The 14850-nt window shown below is 41.8% G+C and overlaps 1 protein-coding gene across 7 annotated transcripts in view; it reads left to right on the top strand.

The window, feature by feature from the left end:
• Positions 1-14850, top strand: part of TFDP1 (transcription factor Dp-1) — a 105202-nt gene that overhangs the window by 13375 nt on the left and 76977 nt on the right. For all 7 annotated transcript variants that reach the window (XM_005309885.5, XM_008174758.4, XM_005309888.5 and 4 more), the window contains exon 3: positions 8930-8996. In XM_005309885.5, coding sequence (XP_005309942.1) covers positions 8930-8996 — 67 coding nt within the window. The remainder of the gene's footprint in view (positions 1-8929; positions 8997-14850) is intronic.

The following is a 14850-nucleotide window of genomic DNA, read 5'->3' as shown; positions in this document are numbered from 1 at the left end:
TCAACTGTCAGCTCCACAGTGTACTTCTGGGGGAATTCTGTGCATGTGCATAATTAATGAGCTATGCATACTTCTAATTTTTTGCACATAAAAAAGCTTCTGCCAAAATGTTGCTGCAGTTCTGCCTTTCACTGTGGTGATAGAACATAGCAGCAGTTCCCAGCTGGCTAGGGAAGAGAAAAAACCTGTCGTCTTCACAGCTCCTGTCAGGCCAGGTCAGGAGATAGGCTATGGGAAGGCAGATGGCATGAGGCTGCTAGGGGGTTGGACAGGGGCTCATAAGGGCTAGTGGGGGAGGACAGACTGAGGCAGGGGCTGAATGGGAGTGGAAGTACAGGGCCACATGGTGATGGGGGAGGGAGGTGCAGGGCCACATAGGCACAGGGGGTGGCTGAATGGGGGCACAGAAACATATGGGGATGTGGGTGCAGGGACACACAGAGAGGAGGTGGCTGGGTGGGGGCACAGGGACATATGGGGAGGGGGTACAAGGACCCATAGGGACAGGGTAGTGGCTGGGTGGGTGCACAGAGCCACATGGGGATGGGGAGAGGGGTGCAGGGCCACATGGGGATGCGGGGAGTGGATGTCTGAGTGGAGGTGGAGGGACATGTGGACGGGCTGCAAGGACACGTGGGGGTACAGGAACACATGGGGATGGGCGGAAGTGCCTGACTGAATGGGAGAGGCTAGGGGCCAGCCAGGGTCTGCATGAGGGAAGCTCCCTAACAATCCCTCATCCCCCCCCCCCCCCCCAAACAAAAACAACACTTATTCCATACTTTTCCCACCCATACCTAACAACCCTCCAAGTTGACACCCAGGCTCCTTCCCAGCAATTTACTTCCCTCTCCCTGAGCTCCTCCGTTACCCCTGACTCCCCCAAGCCTTTGAATTGCTTCTGAGAAGTGCGGGAAATACGGTTCTGTATTGTAGTTTAAATGAATTATTAATACAGAATTCTGAGTAATATGCCTAGTTAGGAATCTATTTGTCAAAAAACATTTCCTGAATACTTGCTGACAGGTATTTTGAAATAAATGACTAAGAAAAGTTAAAACTGGTGTGATTATATTGTTGTTTTGACAAATAAAATATGCAGAATTTGAAAATATTGTGCGCATAATTTTTTAATTTTTTTGTTGCAGAATTTTTAATTTTTTGGCACAGAATTCCCCCAGGAATGACAATGTAGTAGTGGCAAAGGAGTGAAATTTGGAGAAGCAGCCCAGTATAATGAGTTAATGAAACTCTTGTCACTCCTGCTATTCATACTTGCTTAGACTAGCAAACCAAGTGCTTAAGTCACTTGCAGGATATTGAGTTCTTTATGTAGTCTTGGGTGAATGCAGGAGATTCTATGCTCAGTTGTCTGCTCCCTACAAGAGAAGAAAACTATTGGTATTGGCAACTTGTCCAGCAGAGAGATCTGTTATTGGCCACTGGCCCACATGTATCTTAAGATATTTTTAGGTTCTAAGAGGTTGTTGACCTCTTAGAAATATGATTTGCACTGCATTTTAGCTATGGACTCTTAGATGTTTTCTTTGGTGAAAGAAAGAGACAAGGCAGTAATTTAACTTGTGTGAGCTATGGACAGTATAATCTTTGCTGTTGCTGAGCAGAGTGATTTCAGTGGAAACAAAAGTAAGTTTCAGAGCTATTAGATAATACAAGTGTGCAGAGTCACTGACTTTCTGGTTTCCTCAGGGGTGCTTGACCTTTGCCCCGCCTCTTTCTGCCCTCACCCTGCCTCTTTCCAAGCATTTAGATGACACAGTTGTGCAGAGGCAACGACTTTCTGGTTTTCTCAAGGGTGCTTGATCCCTGCTCCACCCAAGGCCTTGCTGCCACTCCACCCCTTCCTCCAAGGCCCTAGCCCTGCCAGTTTTTGCCCCCGAGTACACACTGCCCTCGCTCCGCCTCTTCCTGCTCCCGCTCCTTCCCCTCCCATCCAGCGCCTCCTGCATGCTGCTGAACAGCTGATCACTGGCAGGCGGGAGGTGCTGGGAGAGACGGAGAGGAGCTGATCAGCGGGGCTGCTGGTTGGTGCTGAGCACCCACTAATTTTTCCCCATGGGTGCTCTAGCTCTGGAGCACCCACAGAGTCAGCGCCTATGCAAATATTGCTCAAAAGGTGGGGATAAGTAGCAAGATGTAATCAAAGCAATAAGCTTACCTTTCTGCAGATCTAAACTATAAGTACAGTTAAGTACTGCCTCAAGAATAGTCTAAAAGACCAAAGTTCTAGGCGGTATCATGGCCCTAGATTCTTACTTACAGAAAAATTGACTCATTTTTGTGATGTTCTAGAAGTCGAGCTTCAGTCAACTCAGCTATAAAAAGCTATCTGAAAAGTTGTCTGATTTTCTTTTATTTATTTATTCATTTATTTAACTCAACTAACCAGGAAACTGCACATGTGCAAAGGAGATCTGATTGACAGCAATTTATTGAGCTTGACTAACTCCTGATGGTATATGGGAGTTTTAATTGCAGCCTTTCTACACCAGCTGGAGCATCTATGTTTGGAAAGGAGAACTTATGCCTGAAAAAGGGCTGTTGGTTTGCACTTCTTCAGTCCCTGGGGATTCCACCGGGGAGGGGTGGGGGTAGCTTTAATTTAAATTTGAAGCTCCATAGGAGTGTTGCTGGCCTGGGTGGATTTGATTTAAATCACTAGTCAGGAAGACTCTATTTAATCATGGATTTCTGCATAAAAGTGCATTCTTGTTTGGTGGTTTATAACCTTAATACATATTCTTCACAACTCAGAGATAGATGTAGGTTTCATTTTTACAAGGTACACACTCTACATTTTTAAAGTGATCTATTTTGAAAACTTTTCAGATTAGTTTTACAGCTATATCAGAAAATGAATGATTGTTTAGTTATTTCATAAATATCTGCTTCAATTACCTTTGGTAAATGAAGTCATTGGGCGGTGAACTATCTGCAATTCAACGAAGGCTGATCATTAATATTTGGAAGATTTTCTTGCCATGCTGTGCTGTATTAGGAGGAGAACATCACCAGACGGACATTTAAATTGTTTTATTTAACTAAAACAACAGTGTTATATATTCTGGATATTTTTCTTCAACAGCAAAGATATAATATTTTAACAAAACAAGCATATGAATTTTTGAATTTAAACATTCATGTTTTTTAAAATCACATTTGTTTTTGTTAAAATTATTTTTAACTAAAATAGTTAAATGAAATATTAAAAATAAATCGGTGTCAGCCAGGTCAACATGAGAAACTTAAAATATTGGCCTCTGCAGCTAACTCAGTCGTCTTCACCTTCATTTTCCTGTTTGTTCATAATCTGGAAAAGAAAAACAAGCTTTCCTGCTTTTTCAGGTCCCAAACAATTTCTCAGTTTGGAATGAATTAGTCCAAAGGAAGAAAATATTCTTTCTGCACTGGCAGAAGAAGCTACTGCTGTTAAAAGTGAGATTATCACTTCAACAGCCTCTGAATCAAAGTGCTTAAGTGACTTCCATCAGTTCACTGGTGTGACTTTCTTTAAAACATCATCGGCAAACATATATTTCTTGAATGGTTCACCCTTAGCTCTGAAGTTTATTATAGTTGGCATTATGGAGGGATGATTGCTGGATGTCCATGTCATAGCCAGCTCCTCTTCTTCAGGAGTTAAGGTTTGACCCTGATACTGAGTATTGAGAATATTTGCAAGAAAATGACCTGGAGATATTGCTTGTCCTATACATTTGTTTAATGCTTGTAATTTAACTCTGTCATTGCATACTTCTCTTTTTAAGATCTCACTCAATTCCTTCCAAATTTCAACAGCATCAGCAATAAAACAGCTATTTCCCTGCATTTTGTTCAAAGCTACAGAAATAGGCTTCAGAGTACTCGGTGTCTGTTCAACATTTCTCTTAAGCCCAATGTTGAGAACTTTGGCTGTGATAGTGTAATCTATTTTTTCACTCTTTTGTTCGCAAACGGTCATCGAATTAGGCAAGTTCTTGATATAGTGCTCAAAACAGTCCATTACTGAATTCCATCACACATCTTGTGGAAGAGTTAGCTTGGTTCCTCTCACTTTTTTCAGAACAGCTGCTGCAAAGTGGTTATGGAAGTACTTTTCAATTTCAACAACATTAGCCTTTATTTGTGGGACACTGAAGTCTTTGGCTAGGAGGTGCATCAAATGAGCACTGCAACTGTATGTTATTAGCTTGGGACTCTTCTAAATTTATTCTCAACTTGGATACATTTGCAGCATTGTCAGTGACCAAGCTGCGTACTAGATATTTGAATTTTTTCCCCACAGTTTGTTATAGCTTTTACTGCTGCTACTTGTAAGTATTCTGCTTTGTGTGCATTTCCTGATGTATCAATTGTTTCTGTAAGGAAGACATTCCTTTCTTCTGCTGTCATACAAGCACATACAACAGGATCACTGTGGATATTGCTCCACCCATCAAGACTCAGGTTAACAATTTTACCCTCTAGACCTTTTGCACACTGCTCAATTTCTCTTTCATACACTTTATCCAGCAAAAACAACAAGGAGTCCGGTGGCACCTTAAAGACTAACAGATTTATTTGGGCATAAGCTTTCGTGGGTAAAAACCTCACTTCTTCGGATGCATCCCAAATAAATCTGTTAGTCTTTAAGGTGCCACCCGACTCCTTGTTGTTTTTGTAGATGCAGACTAATACGGCTACCCCCTGATACTTTATCCAGCAATTTGTTTGCGATATCTGCTCTGTTGGGTGGACTGTATCCTGGTCTTAATGACTGAACCATGTTAATGAAGTGTGGGTTCCCAATCATACGGAAAGGAGAGTTTGTTGCATGAAGAAACGGGGCAATTTTTTCATCAGTGGCTTCTTTGTGATAAGAAACAGCAGATTACAAACTTACCTGTGGTGGTTTCCGGATGATGGAGATTTTTTTTCTTTTTGCTACTGGTGAGATACTGTGGCTATGTGACATACATGATATGACTGAAACACTATCTTTGGCAGATAACTCTGAAACTATAGAAAATGATGGTGATCTTGAAGGTGGATAGTCTTCAGAATCCTGTATGTTGAGGATGGATTCTCCTAAACAAAATAAGTCAATGCAGTTGTTTAATTATTATTACCATACTGCTCCTTTAGTATTACTTGTTGCATTCACTGACACTCAGTACTACTTTAAAGGTGAAATTGTAAAAGGAAGATCTGCTATCACAACTGCATCTAAAATGATAGTACCGTAGAGTAACGACTATATTTTTATCTCAAACATGAGAATTCAAGAATGGTCCAGAAGGAAGACAGGCAGTCCTTAAGAAAGAAGTATGAAATAAAAATGTTTACCAACCTGAAGGTCCTGCATGTTCAGACACGTTCCTTTCATCATCATCAACGCAGCTTCCTCCTGAGAAGGAACACTTCTCATGATGTTGTTTCATTCGGGCAACCCGGCCTTGCATTTCTTTGTTGCACTGTTTGCATTTTTCATGCATGCCTGTCTTACCCACAGGTAGAGGAACTTCATTAAAATATTCCCAAACTGGGTCTCTCTTTACGGCCTGCTGCCAATACAGGTTTTCCCTTCTAGTGAGAGAATGGCATGGTAGATCTCAAATCAATGAAAGCTACACTCAGAAAGACCTCAAGACTTCTGAAATATGCTGCTCAAACAGTTTCACTTTTGTTTCTGTTGCCTGTCCCTCCCTTCTCGCATTTATCTCCAGACTTCTTCTCCTTGTCTAGATCTATTGTGCCCACAACAATCTATTAATTTAACTTTTTGAAACTGCACTTTTAGAGAGAGGTAAGGGATTGACTCGGTGTACACAAATTTGCAGAGGGGCAAGAGGGTTGAGTTAAGTTAGTTAGCTAGTTAAATAACTAACTAAACATTTTTGCTGTTAACAAGCATGTTATCTCTAGAGACACAAATCCAGAGTTTGAGAACTGCAAAACTAAGCATCTCTGTTGGTATCTTCTAGACTGACCACTGAGTCTTATTCGGTAGATAGAAAGTTTAACCTAAATAATCTATACAGAAGCCTCTGGAACCCCATAAGATTAGGTCCCCTAATCCATAAACTATTGGTACTCATCTACAAAATGTTCTTACACATTCCATGAATATATTGTCTCATACTATAGAATTAGAATTTATAATCCCTATTCCATGATAAGACTTTATAGCTCAAAGATGTAGCTTAATGACAACTATCTTTAGATAGGTTTTTTCCTCAAGAAGCATTTTATCAAAACAATCAGATTTAAATAAAAAAAAAATCATTTTTTTTAAAATGATTTTTATCTACCTTGTTGCTGGCAGAGGCTGTGCAGGAGAAGAGATGATACAGTATTTTGTGTGCTGTTACCAAGCCACCCTACTGGTCTTCTCAGTCCACTATTTGGACTTGTGAACGGAGACTTCAAGCCCTTTTGGTCAGAGCATGGTGTGCATCCAGCTTGCATCTTTCCCTTCCTAATACAAACTTTCTGCCATCAGGGGCTAGTAGCCTCAATTCTGCTGTAACAATGAGGAGTTAGTAGCAACCTGTGACTCAGTCTAAAGTCCACGTCCTGGCCAGATGAGGTAGACACACCATCCCTTACAAGGGCAGTTGATGACATCAGGGCATTCTAAGATCTCATGTCGCAGATCAAAGACACTGGATGATGAAAGCACAGTGTTCCAGGAAAAGTCCAAAAGTTCTACGGCATACTGAGCTCTACAACCCCTGACAGGAGCACCCTCCCTATCAACAATGGTATCGGGAGCTGGCAAAGGGACTTTGGTAGACACTGCCACTCTTTTTTCTACTGGTTGGATGTGGGAGGAAGAGTTATGAAGTTCCTCCAAAGACACTACCTTCCTGTTGAAGATACAAGCTACAGGACATAAGAGGGCCAGATGGAGGTGAGAGAACTGTGTTATAGATGGCCGTGGCTGTGTCCAACATGGCCATGACATCAGTTAGCCATCTCTGTCAAGATGAGACTGGCCTCGTAGCTGCCAGCATCTGGCATACCAAATTACTGTAGAGGACCTAGCCTTTGAAGGGATGGAGGTTTTTAGCAGTAGAAAGGATGAAACACTCCATTCAGCTGAAGACTTAAAGGTCTGCTGAGAAGAAGGCTCTGCAGGTTTTCTCTCTTCCCTAGCTGTCTGGGAGCTGCTGCTGTGTTCTATCACCACAGTGCCCTCTGTTGGGGGGGGGGAAAGGTGGAACTGCAGCAACTTTTCAGCAGAAGCTTTTTTTCTGCGTGAAAAACTAAAAATATGCACGGCTCATTGATTATTCATTCATGCAGTGGTGCAGAATTCCCCCAGGAGTAAATAGGATTATAAGGGATAGTCAGTGTTGATTTTTGTCAAGAACAAATCACCCCAAACCAACTTGATTTCCTTCTTTGATAGGATTATTGATCTAGTGGAGGAGGGGAAGCAGTAGACATGACATACCTTGATTTTAGTAAAGCTCTTGATATAGATCTCCCTGACAGTCTTATAAGCTAACTAGCGAAATGTGGTCTAGATTAAATTACTGTAAGGTGGATGCACAACTGGTTGAAAGACCATATTCAAAAAGTAGTTACCAATGGTTTGTGTCAAATTGGCAAGGTGTGTCTAATGCGGTCCTCTAGGGGGTGAGTCCTGGGTTCGAAACTATTCAGTAAGGCTAAGTTTACATCATGGAATCTGTGACTTCCATGACATTTTCCACTTCCACCCCAGGGTGGCGGGGCTGGAGCTTTCAACCGGCAGGGGCCCTGGAGTTCCCAGCTGCCTCAGGAGGTGGGGTCCCCGGCAGCTCGCTCACAGCTGCTGCGTGCACCAGCGGACCCTGGAGCTCCTAGTCATTGCAGTGACTGGAGCGCTGAGCCCCCACAGGGGGTGCTCCCAGCAAATCCTCGCTGCCGCAGGTGCCAAGTGGGTCCCCCCAGCTCCTAGATGTCATGGGTGCCGCCTCCCCCTGCAGCTCCCTGGCGCTGCTCTTCTCCTTCTCCCTCCCCCCCTCCTCAGCTCCCAGTTGCCATTCTTCAACAAAAAAAACCTTCAAAAACAGACTTCAAAGAGAAACTGCAGAGCTACAATTCATTTGCAAACTTAACACCATCAATTTGGGCTTGAATAGGGACTGGGAGTGGCTGGCTCACTACAAAAGCAATTTCCCCTCTCTTGGTATTGACACCTCCTCATGAATTATTGGGAGTGGACCACATCCCCCTTGACTGAATTGGCCTTCTACATTGGTTCTCCACTTGTAAGGTAATTCCCTTCTCTTCATGTGCCAATATATATTTGTCTGTATCTGTAATTTTCACTCCATGCATCTGAAGTGGGGTTTTTTACCCATGAAAGCTTATGCCCAAATAAATCTGTCTTTAAGGTGCCAGCAGACTCCTTGTTGTTTTTGTCCTTTTCTACCAACTGTTGCCAGGTGGGGCCTGGCTACTAACCTGTTTAGCAGTTAATAAGTTCAGGAAATTGAGTTTTATTGATCATTAAGAGGAAGCACATATATGTATACTTATGATATTTATTCTTAACTCAAGGCTTATTATAAGTTTACTGACAATTTTATAAGCATATTCTGGATAATGATGTAGAAATTTGTTGTTTTTCTGTCTCCCTGCTTTGTTTTTTTGTGGGATGGTCTTCGTGATTTTTTTTCTGTGGATTATGTCACCGGTGTAGTTGTTAGTAGGCTATTTAAGTATTTTAAACAGACATTTTCCACAAAATTTTATTTACTACATACTTAGCCATTTTGTGGTGGAGATACAATAGTTATTTAGTTGCAGTTTTAATTTGGAAACCTGGGTTGGAGAAGTCTTAACAAATTACATAAGACCTTTTAAAATTAATAGTAAAGAACTTACAGCTTTCTACATATATTGTAAATGTAATTTTTTTTATTTTCTTTACTAGGCTGGACTAATTGAAGCCAATGGAGAGCTTAAGGTTTTTATAGACCAAAACCTTAGTCCCGGAAAAGGTAAGAAAATACTTTGTCAGAAAGATACTTTCAGGTTTGGCCTTGGATATACTTAAATGTGTTACGGGCAATAGAAGACCTTGACAACTGCTTCCTTAGCACAGTTTTTTATAAAGCTTTTCTTATAGCTCATTTTTATACTCTAGTTAACCAGTTCTGCAGATCTACTATGGCTACAATTGTGTGAAGTTCATTGGTGGTTCAGCTGGCATTCCATAGGTGGCCAGTCATTAGTGTAGCTGCACTGGTATAGACATCTAGCATAGACAGGCAAAGGTGCTGTAAGCCATGATTTGCACCAGTTCATTTTATCAGTTGGAGAAAATGGATTAGTTCAAATCGCTGTTTAAATTGTCTTTGCCTGTCTAGGCTAAGCGCTTGCCACTCAGCATGGCTACAGTAGTGGTTGGCTGTCAATATCTACAGGGGATTTGTCCAAGTTACAGCCAAGGCCTGAGATAGTGTTCTTCCTGACTAGGTAATTCAGTTAGGTAATCGCTGCATTGTCTAAGTCTTCACTACTGCAGTGATCTAAACATTTTTGTACTCTAATAGGCTGTAGAATTCTATTTCTGTGTGACACATGATCTCAGATACTAAACTCCCAAAACTGATGCAATGTTATGTGCTGAATGCTTCAACTAGCAAAGGCAAGAGAAACACACAGCTTATAACTTATCAGGAAATTTGATTCCCTTATTTTCCCCCCTGATTCTCTGAGGTAGATTCTCTCTGTAACCCTTCCATTTGTACTCTGCTTGTCAACAGGACTATAAAGCTAGACTGGTGAGTGTAGGTGTTGAGCATTAATTGTAATGTATGGATTCATAGTTCCCCCCCCCCCCCTATTTTTATATCCTGGAAAACAAAACAAGGGCTTGTCTTTGATTTAATTATTTATTTTTTAAAATATCCCTATATACTCCTATCGTGCTGGGCTGGTCCTAGTGGCTTTTCTTGGTAGATGTGATATTTCCAGCAGAATGTACTCTGGGCTGTTGACATGAAGCAAAAAGAGTTAGCAATCTGTGTATCTAGGTAGGTGAGACTTTCTTCTGCCATGACCCTCCACCCCCAAAATTGAAGTGAGTAATACACTGAATGCTTCATTTACTTTTCAGTTCACTTAGCACATAACGCCCAGAGTTGGTATATTTTTCTTGATATTTGTGAATCATTTTTAAAAAGTAGACTAAGGAGAAGTTTATTTTGAGTTTCAGGGCAACTGAAAAGTGACTGGAAAATAAGTAGGGCTTCATTTCAGTGCCTTAAATGTAAATCAGTATAGAATTTTCTCTGTTTAAGTAGTTTTAAATAAAGTTTGTGCTAGCCCTGCAGACTCTGCCTGCTGTCTGAAAATCAAGCTTTGTTCTTTCTGGCTTGTGTGTTGCCACCAATAAGGTTCGGCAGTCCAAATTGTGCCCTCAGTTATCCTGTGCATTATCCTCAATGGGGTTACAGATGTAATTGAATGTGAAACTTTCCCTGTTATTGGAACTTGTTTAATAGCTCTTTTTAGAGAGGAGCTAGAATAGAATCCAGCAAACTTGATCATTGTTATATAGACTCTACAGTGTTAACAGGAGTTTAAAGAAGTAAATATTTTTGTCACTAAAATATCCAGGTACATCTTAAGATCTGCTGACAAAGGAGGTGTCAATTTTACATGGCTGCGTTTTTGACAGTACACCTCTACCTCGATATAATGCTGTCCTCGGGAGCCAAAAATCTTACCGCGTTATAGGTGAAACCACATTATAGCGAACTTGCTTTGATCCACCGGAGTGCGCAGCCCTGCCCCCCCCCCCCCCGAGCACTGCTTTACCGTGTTGTATCCGAATTTGTGTTATATCGGGGTAGAGGTGTATCTGTACCTTATGGTTTGGTAGGTATTTTTTAAAACAGGCATTTCAAATCAAACTGTATATGATGTACTGAAGAAGAGTTTGTTTTCATTGACTATCTAATCTATAAATTGCGTATCATTATATAAGAGCCCCATCCAGCTCCCACTAAAGATGATGGAAAGACTCCCATGGATTTCAGTGAGCAGGAATCAGTCCTCAGTGTTGGATTAAAAACATTGAGAGATGCCTATTGGGCTGTAATATCTCTATCCTTGTTTGTGTTTATTATGTGTTGCTACTTTTGAGCGTGTTATCAGATTTTCCTCCATTCTGGTTCCATGAGGAATGTGATGATGAAAAGGTGTACCCAGAGTCTGCTGTTGAAAGCTTTACCTCCTGATCCCTCAAATTTGATCAAATTTAGCATGCAAAATTTATTGTAGTTACCATGAAGTTCTTGAAGGATGTCTTTGAGAAAACATGAACCTATGACAGTGAGCCTTTGGGCATGGGCTCTGTGTTGTATAAGATGTGGACACTACCCAGGCTGGGAAAAGTCCTGTTGTTCAGAAGTCCAGGACAAGTAGGAACTACTTTCTACCTCCTCATGAAAAAGTGTCCAGTTTCCTCCGTTCTAAGGTGCAGCAACATAGATCTGCCAGTCAGATGGGGCGAGTAGCTGGAGGGTTCAGGGGGCTGAGATGGCTTAATGGTAAGGAAGAGAGAAGATAGAGCAGAGCAATAGAACCTTCTAAACTATAGACCACGGTTAGATAGTTCAAAGGCAGTTGTCTTTGCCAGAACACAAGTGATAGTTTCAGTTGCCAACCAAGGCTGAGTGGGTAAAATTGGCTACAGTTTGATTGTCTGCTGTGAAACAGTTTGATTTGATTTTGGGCTTTCTCTAGTATTTTGTTACAGCTGACTTTATAAAAAAAAAAAAATTGAAAAATGACTGGAATACATCAAACTATCATTGGAATTTTGATGGCTGATCCAGTGACAAGTCTGTAGCTGAACAAGAATTGGTACACATCAAATTCTGCTACAGCTGATCATATTGCACAGAAAACTGCTTTAGGAGTTGCAGGTAACAAGATTGAATAACTCAAGTCAAAACTAGTTGCTCTGAATTCAGATTGTGTAGCGGTGAATATGAACTGTTTAAGTGGTATGGAGGCCAACTTTAAACAAGAAACTATTCATGTTTGTGCACTGCATCAACGATAAATTTGAAACTTGATATTCAGGATCTCAAGAGATTATCTAAACAGTTGAAATGTATTTTGAAAGATCTTTTCAGATCTTATTATTTAAGTCCCAGAAGACCTCTTCAGTTGGTGTTGCCTTTGATGCAACAGTGAGCTATTTTGGAATATTTTCAGTATAAACTGAGTTACTAGTCAGGCCAAAGCATAAAAAAAAAGATCAAAAATTATATTTTGCCTGTCACCAGTTTGAATCGTATTGCAAAAAACTGAATGAAGGAGTGATGTAGTTCAAGTTATAAGCATTCTTAAGGATAATTTATGAATAAGTCTATCATGGAAATACAATTGTAATCACCATTGCAGCTGAAAACTCTGAGCCTCTCCTTGAGACACAGAAAATCTCTAGTTTGGGGCTTTGCAAAGGCTAGAAAATGCTTGATGGAGCTTGCAGCAGTGGAAGGCAATATTGCTGTTTATGTCCAAAAAAGTTCTCCTTAGGCTTGACAGTTTTGAACATCTGGATCTTCAGAGGCACAGTTGTCAAAATACCAGATCTATATGTTTGGCATTTATGTGTTCAATAGCAGATTCATCATGTTACAACAAGCAATATTCATGTGGCTTCAGTACTTTGGCTCCATAAAATGGCTTATTCTTTGAAGGCCTCTGTGCATTCACACTCATGGGATATGGTGCCTCTGATGTTGTGCTGTGCAGCTGTATAGAAAAGCAGTGTCTGCTGAGTGCAAAGGGCAGGAGCACTCTTGTGCTAGGATGATGTCATCAGCTCCATCTGTATATGGGAGTGCATTCCCCCCCCCCCCCCCCACGCCTCAGTTCCTTCTTTGCTGCCACGAGAGCTAATGGAAATACCTTTTCTGTTCATGAGACTAGTTAGGAACTATTCAAAGAAAACAAGCTGTTGTTAGTGTTAGGTTACTTGGGACAATTAGCCTTGGGTTATCCCCAAAATCATGGCAGGTCCTGAACCCCATAGAGGGTTCAAAAGAGATGCAACCCACTCAGCTATCTTCTCTGAGCCAGAGATGTGTTTGGTGTCTTCTGTGCCTGGGAGAATTGCACATAGTATCTCAGTGCACAATTTTGCCATGCTTTTATTCCTTGACTGAGGAATGAGAGGCATCTCAGGGTGCAAGTTCATTTTACTTTGGTAAGCTTCCAGTTGGACCATCCTGCTACTCCTATGGGAGGTTTGAGTTCTGGTTCTTTGCCCAGGTCTTCTGTAAAGACACGGGAGACACATCAAGCTGCTCCTGACTTGTCTCCCTTGTTGTCGAGCCTGAGGTCTAGGTCCCCACGGCCAGTGCCTACAGTGGCCAAGCTTCCTATCCTGTACTGTCTGGAGCTGTAGACTTCACCTGGGCAGTCTGCACTGGCACTAAAGCCTGTATCTGCATCGAAGACTCCTTTAGTGCCATTAGTCAACTCTGTGACCAAAAAACAGTTTTCCGGATCTCTGTGTAATCCTGCTCTGAGGAAAATGAAAAGAAAGTATTCAAACTCAGAGTCCGAGGAGGAGGCAGCATTGTTTTCCTTCTCTGCCACCGGCATGTTTCCTTTAGGGACTCTTCCCAGAAGAGGGCTGGACAGTGCAGAACACATGTTTTGGGAAAATTCGGAACTGGGAGTGTGTTGGGGTCACCCTGCAAGTAGTAACCAAAGCTGGTGAAAGCCAAGGTGTGACTGGAGTGTTGCTGACAGGCTGCTGGGATCAGAGCTACTGGACCAAGACTACAGCTATACAGACGCTCAGGGTGGACCATGCTGGTGGACCATTTGAGTAGCCCAGGTGGGGAGCTACAACAGCAAAGCATAGCGAGGTAACCAAGGTTGCAGGGCAGGCAGTGACACAACCCCTCACTGATCTAGATTGCACCCTGGAATGTGAGAATAAACTTTCCCCTTTGAGGAATTCCCACTGAAGCTGTTGGCTGTGTCTCAGCTGCTTGACTCTGTAACATCCTGGAGGAACACTGAATCCCTTCAGTACCAGTGTTACTCTGGGTTTTCTGAACCCAAAGCACTGGTAACTTAATTGTTTCTCTCCAGATGGTGTCAGGAATAAATCAGTGGGGACACAGCTCTTCTGTCTTAGATACAAGCCAGAGTTCTTTTACCTAGAACTACTTTATTAGGTCTCAAGCACATACACGTATATGCTATAGCAATAGGTTCAGAGCATCCCAAACGTTATAGGTGATGCTTTCAAGTGATCTCCAGCCGGGCTTCCAGGGGGCCCTCCTTTCATCCAGCTGATGGGGAGTTTAGGTGTTGGCTCCTTGTCCTAATAAAAACTCCCTCAGACTGCTCCAAAGTCTTTTGCTTAATCTTTTATCGTTAACTTAAACAAAGCACATAACTCCTAGTGTGTCAATATAATAACCCCTAGTAGGTCACCAATTCTCCTAGTTTCAGCACATTACTTATTCTCTCTTGTCAAAGCATTTCTAATCATAACAATAAAACTTGTATGTTGGGGCACTTAAAACCAAGGTCAGCTGTCCAAACGTTCCTTCCACTCTCATGGTACATTAACTCTGTTCCATCCTCCTAGTCGGATTAGCAAAACTGTAATCATGCAGCTATTTGGGCTTGCCTCTCAAAGCCCTAATGATGATTCCTGGCTACGTGTTGTTTGGTTTTATGCTAGTAGTGGCTGGACACACAAAATGACTGAGTGCAGTAATGTCAAGTTTAATTCTCCCATAACACCAGCTGTGCATGTTCTGCCAGCCTGCTGCAGAGAGCTCAGTTTCTTTCCATTGGCATGGAAAG

The sequence above is a fragment of the Chrysemys picta genome, chromosome 1, assembly GCF_011386835.1.
Source record: "Chrysemys picta bellii isolate R12L10 chromosome 1, ASM1138683v2, whole genome shotgun sequence".
Classification (NCBI taxonomy): domain Eukaryota; kingdom Metazoa; phylum Chordata; order Testudines; family Emydidae; genus Chrysemys; species Chrysemys picta.
The sequence above is the reverse complement of the archived record's forward strand: the minus strand, read 5'-3'. Positions and strand labels throughout refer to the sequence as shown.